The 7,903-nt window shown below is 38.4% G+C and overlaps 1 protein-coding gene across 1 annotated transcript in view; it reads right to left on the reverse strand.

Moving 5' to 3' along the window:
- Positions 1–1,066: 1,066 nt before the first annotated feature.
- Positions 1,067–7,903, reverse strand: part of LOC108671426 (furin-like protease 1, isoforms 1/1-X/2) — a 69,711-nt gene continuing 62,874 nt past the window's right edge. Inside the window, exons 16-17 of the mRNA XM_047882536.1 lie at positions 3,937–4,244; positions 1,067–3,330 (exon numbers count right to left, since the gene is read on the reverse strand). Of these exons, the coding sequence (XP_047738492.1) occupies positions 2,968–3,330; positions 3,937–4,244 (671 nt within the window). The 3' untranslated portion in view covers positions 1,067–2,967. The remainder of the gene's footprint in view (positions 3,331–3,936; positions 4,245–7,903) is intronic.

A 7,903-nucleotide genomic window follows, 5' to 3' on the forward strand; every position in this document is an offset into this window, starting at 1 on the left:
GTGCATTTTTTCCATAAATGAGAAAATGCGCTAAAAAGAAGACGTTCATGAACCGAGAATAAAAATTGCATTTAAGAACCGAAACTTCAGGGAGCTGAAACATAACAAGGACGATCTTATCACGACGCACTTGGTAAATGACCACGGCCGGCAGCAAGAGTGCTGACCAAAGTGCTTTGCCATTTGAGAAAAACTTTAACATGTTTTAATAAAAGTTTAGCGTGCGAAAAAATCCTAACGGTAAGCGAATCAGAGCAAGGAATGCAACGGCTATATAAATTCTGAAAAAGTTTTAACAAAGCGCCTAGTATCAAAGTGTACCGAAAAAATACTAATGGCAAACAATTCATAGCAAGGATTGCAGTGGCTATCTAAATTCTGGATATTTTTGACTGCGCGTACAAAGCGCCTAGTATCAAAGTGTACTAAAGTTGATCTTGATCCACCAGTAGCAAACTGCATCGACTTTAAGGCACGTAACCGCATAACTGTAAATTTTCCTCTAAACTATGGGCTTACGCTACGATATATTTGACTTCAAGTTCTACATGTTTTGACGTACAAATCTTCAAATAGAATCCAGAGCGCGTTATAAAGCAGTGGGTTTATACGGTTTTTACGGTATTTGAAATTTACTTTTGTTTACGTTCAAATTAAACATCTTGTAACCAGTTGAAAATAGCAGAAACATGCTCGCTGGGTATTAATAGCATTCAGGTATGCATCTATTGTACAGAAATAAAGAACTATGTATCGTGTATACAACACATCAGCGACGTTATGTCAGGCTTTAGAACCGGCGTAGAAATGATCAATTCATCACAAATAATGAGAGACAATAGTTTAGATATAGAATATTGTTAGCCTTTAGAATATTTTTAGCTTTAAGAATATTTTTAGCCTTCAGAATATTTTCAGCCTTAAGAATATTTTTAGCTTTTAGAATATTTTTGGCCTTGAGAATATTTTTAGCATCTTGAATATTTTTAGCGTTTAGAATATTTTTAGCTTTTAGAATATTTTTAGCCTTTAGAATATTTTTAGCCTTTAGAATATTTTTGGCCTTTAGAATATTTTTAGCCTTTAGAATATTTTCGGCCTTTCGAATATTTTTGATGCCGAGTCGTGCTAACGACTTGGTCGAGTATATGATATTTATGGCGTATTTGTACGCAGTTTTTATACGTACCAGTACTACACGAATTTTTGTACGCAGTTTGTTTAGGTACCTGTACTGCACTCGGGTCACTCTTGATGGTAAATCATAATCCACAAACTTTGAAAAAACACAACTATAACTCAAGTAAAACTTACAAAGTTACTTCTGGAAACAGAGCCAGATTTTAGCGATTCCTATGCATCGGATTGGATGATCCTTAGCTGAACATCTTATCAAGAACAGAAACACTAAAATCATTATCTGAAGTTATTAAAAACGGAATCTGGACTAATAAAAATTTCAACATGACGGACCTTCATGAAGATCTCGTTAAGAATGTAGCTATGTAATTAACTTCTGAACAATGTTTACAAATTGCAAACTTTGATTGCAACTTACTCTGAATCTAAAAGTTTATAATTAAAACGCTCCAGCAGAAATTGATGTCACATTGAACATTAAAATATTTAATCAATTAGTAAGCTTGCATGACATAAAAACAGAGCCCGGGTTTGAATTCAATATTTGGTTGAGACATGACGGGAACAGACAAGCAAAGATTTTTTAGTGGCAAATGGTATCTTGGGAAGCATTGATATATTTTATAGCCTCACAAAATCGTATTTAAACCATAGTTTCTTTTTCAAAGTGAAAGAAATTAATCCAGTTACTACCGTAATAATGAAAACGTTGTCGTAAAGAAGTGTCGGTTTCGCTGAGAACAATTTGTTATTTACTGAGACACTCGGCAGCTACTTATTGAGACACTCTGACAACTCCACAATATATTAACGTTCACGAACGGAGTATCTAAAACACCCTTTATCCAATGTCTCCCTGAACGAATAATTAATTATCGAATATTAAAATCTAAGACACACATAGACATATTTCAGTACAGGAACATTGATAAAATTCACAACATGGTCTAGCAAAAACTTGCACTTATACCCATCATTGTCTGACAACCTAAGATATATCAGTTCCAGATCGTATATCTGGCATTAAAATCCGTTAAAAATAAGATCTGTGCCATAACACACGCACTCAAGCTTTTGTCGCAAATAACTGATTCTTCAATGTTGAATTGTGTTATCGAGCTCAGTTGCACAGCATTCATCACCCACATCATTCATAACACGTTAATCACTGAATAAGAATTATTCATTACGCACTTTATTGCGGTCTACCCTCAAACAATAGGCAAAGTTGTGTACTGCACGCTATTCTCAAATGGATGGTTTTGAAATGGTCGAATTTATCCCTGCCTGTCTCTGGCAAATTTATTTATCAGGCAGGAATTTAGGAGTTAATGTTCTCTTGTCCATGAGGAATAGAGAGGAGTAGGAATAGCACGAAGGAATGAGGAATAGCACAAAGGAATATGGAAAGAAATATTCTGGCAATATAAAGTCACTGAATATTAAGTTTTTCGCACAAACTTCTCTAAAAAACAAGGAGAAGAGCGGAGATAAAGAGTAAAGATAGAAATGGGACGAAAGATATTAATTTTTTCTCTCAAATTTCTCTAAAAAACAAGGAGAAGAGCAGATATAGAGAGTAAAGATAGAAAAAAGTCACTATATATTAAGTTTTTTTGCACAAATTTCTCTAAAAAACAAGGAGAAGAGCGGAGATAAAGAGTAAAGATGGAACTGGGACAAAGAATTGCAGGGACAAAAGCAAGAAGGCGGAAGAGGGAACGCACGAAGAACGGACCGATGGCGTGGGTTAGAATGATAAAAGAGATGATGACGCACGTGATACATAATGACGTAAACTGATCTAAATAGAAGACATCACGGCCATCATAAGACTTGCTCCTCCTCCTCATCACTAGAGGGGAAATCATAGAAAGGTTTATTGGAAGTCACAAGCCTCTCGGTGTCGTCGGAAAGTTTCCTGTAGGAGGCGCCGCCGCCGCCGCTCTTCTTCGCGCCGTTATGCAAGCCCTTGCTCAGCTCTCTGAGTTTATCTACGCTATCACTGATACTGATGGAGGTGCCGTTGGTGTTGGATGTACCGCTCATGAACCTGACGCAGAGGAAGCCAAGAGAAGACAACACCAGCGCTAGTGTAGCCACCACCACGAGCAACACTCCTGCAGCGCTCCAAGACTGGCTGCTGGTGTACGCTTTCTCTACTGATAGTGAGTAACAAACTCCTCCGTTCTGCACACAACATAATGGAAAATGAGAATTTTTTTTAATTGGGCGCCGTACTATCAAAAGTTGCTAAAGTATACCTACTGGCAGCCTAAGTACACGTAGCGGTGCTTTCTCTACTGATTGTGAGTAACAAACTCCTCCGTTCTGCACACAACATAATAGAAAATGAGAATTTTTTTTAATTGGGCGCCGTACTAACAAAACCTGCTATAGTACACCTACTACATATTGGCAAATGAGAATTTTTTTTTACTATCAAAATCTGATAAAGTACACATAGCGGCCTAAGTACACGTAGAGGCCAAGTACACATAGCGGCCTAAGTACACATAGCGGCCCAAGTACACGTAGCGACTAATTTCTTTTCTGTGATTGGTGGGTTCGGCTTGAAAGGCCATCAGCAATAGGCTGACGGAGCTACAAAATCGCAACTATTTTTGATAGTACGGCTCCAAGCTTCCAGTTCATCGTTAATTCCCTGAGCTAATTCAAAATTTTATTTATTCAATATCTGTTTAATAATGCTTGTACTCATACAAATAAAAAAATTACAGTCTAGACCAGAAATCGTCATAGTAAGTCATAGTAATCGTCATCTGCGACTGTTACCTTATCTCCCGGGTGCAGAGTAGCGTCAGACCAGCAGAGCGTACACGTAGAGTGCTCATGAGAAGTACATCTCCTGCAGGAGAAGTGACACTTGGCACACACCGGCACCTCCCGAGCCGTGGTACCACCTCCAGCACCGGCACCTCCCGTGATTACCGGGGTAACAGCACCTCCCGTGATTACCGGGGTACCAGCACGGGCAGGATGCCCCGCGTCAGGAATGTTGCGGGAGGCGAAGGTGCTGAAGAAACCGTCAGGACACTCGGCGACGCAGCCAGCGCGGTGTAGCAGGCGCCCCGGTACGCACTCTGCACGACATCCATGGATAAATTTTACACGAATATCTCAAGAAAAAATGAAGAGTATGTAAAATAACTGATGATAGGTAACAGTAATTCCACGTAACGCAAGCTTATCTCAAGAATAAAAGGAATGTAGGTGAATAAGTGATGTAGGTAACAGTAATTCCACGTAACGCAGGCTTATCTCAAGAATGTAGCAACAAGTGATGTAGGTAACAGTAATAATATATATGTAGACAATAGTATAGTTAAAAAGCAGTGAGACATCATTTAATGTGTGGGACTAGTTAATGACCGCAATTTATCAATAATTTAGTAGGTAATCTCCTTGAAATAACGTAAGTCTTTTTTAAGCTGCGTGAGCATCCCACAAATGAAAATTTGACATATAATAATACGATAATAAGAGCTAATATACTGACTTTCGATTGTTAAAGTGATCTTGAATCACTTTATAAGCAAAGAAGCTCTAACTACGCACTTCCAAGCATATGGTGAAGTAACTAACAAAAAAGATAACGAGATAATATACACAATGTCTGTAATTCACTATCTGCGATGCTCATCAAGAATCTCAGAACACAATACAGAATCCATCTCAGTTGCAGGGTAACTAAGACAGTAACTAAAGAATACGTCAATTATATACATCATGAATACAATTGATATCAAATATTAGAGATATTCATTGCGTTCCTGTTGAAATTTACATTTACAGAACGTTTAAAAATTTGAACCATTGACTGGATGAAATGGATGAAACTTTTAATGATGTAGCTACAATTTTTCGCTCTAAGCAAACATTATAATTGCACATATGCTGGCTCATGGGCATGAAAATGTGAATATTTACCAATAAACATCGATAGTCAACATAAAAAACACATGTTGATATTTTCAAGATCTCGTTCAGTCAAGAGGAAGAAAGAACGCATGTCAAAAATTATGATGATGCATAATTTTATACACATGGTGAGTTATGACTGGAAGGGGCCATGATGAATAGCTGAGAGCCGTTGTCCAAACTGAGCCTTTATGAGTGTACGTGATGTCCCAAAAATTTTTATTTACAACAGAAACTTGATGTGATGTCCCAGAATCTTTTATTTACACAAAAGTGAAAAAGAAAGAAAGAGAGAATAATGATAATGGAAGTAACGTCTACAGCACGCGATGCGTCAAATGTTTCTCATGTTAGGAGCTGATAAACAACAGAATTCCCGTATTACTCTAATCAGAAGAACAAGCAACGATTGAGATCATATTTTAATTGACAAAACGTTTTAATGTATTAAATACTGAGATGAAAACGGCACGTTGCTATAGAGGCGCTGCTGCAGACGTGTGCATAAAGAGATCACAATGAACGATTGAGATCATATTTTAATTGACAAAAAGTTTTAACGTATTAAATACTGGGATGAATACAGCACGTTGCTATAAAGGCGCTGCTGCAGACGTGTGCAGAAATAGATCACAATGAACGCACGGCATGCAAGAACCTCGCTTATAATTAATTAGATTTAAATAACGTCATTGTGAAGCATACATTGATGAGGGAAGATGAAGGAAGCAAAGTACGTAGTATAAGAGGGAGAAGGCCAATGCGGCCACAGAGGTTCTTGTTATGACCATCCGACTTAGAATTAATTAGATGATATAGAATTAGATGATTAGAATTAGATAATTAGATGATTAGAACTAATTCGATAATTAGAATTCATTGAGCAGTACGAACAAATAAATATCATTACCTTTCGGGGTCGAGGTTAAGTAAAACAAATTTGGGGGAAAATTTGGGTTGTGATTAAGTAAAATTTATATTGTTGAATCATTACTTCAAAATTCCAGTACATAATAGAAGTAATGGAAAATGATTGAGCATAAACGACGGTTATCACTGAATTTCAAACGACGAAAATAGTGAAGTGATATAAGAAGTCGGATGGTCACATCGCAATACAACGAGTGCTACATATAGGCTATGAAATGCAAGTAGAAATCCCAAGCAATAAGAATGTACATGAAAAATGTTCTTTTTAAGACAAGAAGTTTGTTTTCGTAGTATTTTATAGAAGAAAGGAAATGAAAACGTACTATTTTGTAGAGCAAAGGAAATGAGCAAAGGAAAATGCAGAGAATTATGCGTAGCAACTCCTTTTAGGTGGATAAAAGACTAAACCCGAGAGACGCTTCACTGGAAAAGCTTGGTCTGTTGGTATTAGAAATAATAGAATGATTTGCTAGCGCTTGAGATGTCAAGCTATTTCGCACCGGAGGTCAAAAATTAACTTCGCCAGCAATGCGGAAGGTTTCCATTTTTTTAAATTTTCGAATTCATTATCACCCACAAAATTTCAAGTGGTCTGCTGGTTTTTGGTGGTTCTGTTTTTGGTACAGCTTTGTTGAGGAATAACTTGACGCGAGGTTATACGAAGGAAACATGGCGTATATAGGGTCAAATAGGGCGATGTTACCAGACAAGCACAATAGGAGTTATGATAACAAGATGCAATAACACATAGCAGAGAACACATAAGAAACAATCAAAACGAATAGGAGCCAAACAATTGGCAAGACAAATTAAACAAAGAAACACACAATAAAAAAGTATATGGAAGCATGTTTAGGACGTGACGAAAAGGAAAAACAGAACAGAAGATCGAAAATGCGACGTAGTAAAGGCAACGATAGTTAAATAGAAAACGAACTAGGTGTTAACTAGCTAGTTTGAGTAATGAATCAGTAAGTAACTAAGCTAGTTGTGGTAATGAATCAAGAGCTAAGCAAGGCAAGCTATTATGGTAATGAATATATAAGGTGTAACCAGCACTGACCTGAGCCTGGGTCTGGCTGGCCGAGGTGACAGGAGAGTGTTGGCTGCACCTTGTCTACACCATCATGACCTGTAGCAGCCTACATCATGACCTGTAGCAGCCTACACCATCATGACCTGTAGCAGCCTACACCATCATGACCTGTAGCAGCCTACACCATCACACCATCATGACCTGTAGCAGCCTACACCATCACACCATCATGACCTGTAGCAGCCTACATCATGGCCTGCAGTAGACTACACCATGACCTGTAGCAGCCTACACCATGACATCATGACCTATAGCAGCCTACACCATGACACCATCATGACCTGTAGCAGCCTACACCATGACCTGTAGCAGCCTACACCATGACCTGTAGCAGCCTACACCATGGCCTGCAGTAGACTACACCATGACACCATGACCTGTAGCAGCCTACACCATGGCCTGCAGTAGACTACACCATGACACCATGACCTGTAGCAGCCTAAAACCGCCCGCAAGTAAGTTCAATCTACATCTACAGGAACTTCCACAGTCTGAACTTTAGATTTTCGAGGAGAATGGAACAAAGCTCATTGCTGATGCCAACTGGACGTGGTTGGAAATTGACGCGAGTAATTCTGTGAGTGACGCTAACTGACGTTGTCATGACAACCACGACCAGGAACTGAAAGCCTCTGATCCGAGAGAGTAGATGATGTGTGGAAGTAGATGATGTGTGGAAGTAGATGATGTGTGGAAGTAGATGATGTGTGAAAGTAGATGATGTGTGGAAGTAGATGATGTGTGGAAGTAGATGATGTGTGAAAGTAGATGATGTGTGAAAGTAGATGATGTGTG

Source organism: Hyalella azteca, unplaced genomic scaffold (assembly GCF_000764305.2).
Source record: "Hyalella azteca isolate HAZT.00-mixed unplaced genomic scaffold, Hazt_2.0.2 contig10672, whole genome shotgun sequence".
In the NCBI taxonomy this organism is placed as follows: Eukaryota; Metazoa; Arthropoda; class Malacostraca; order Amphipoda; family Hyalellidae; genus Hyalella; species Hyalella azteca.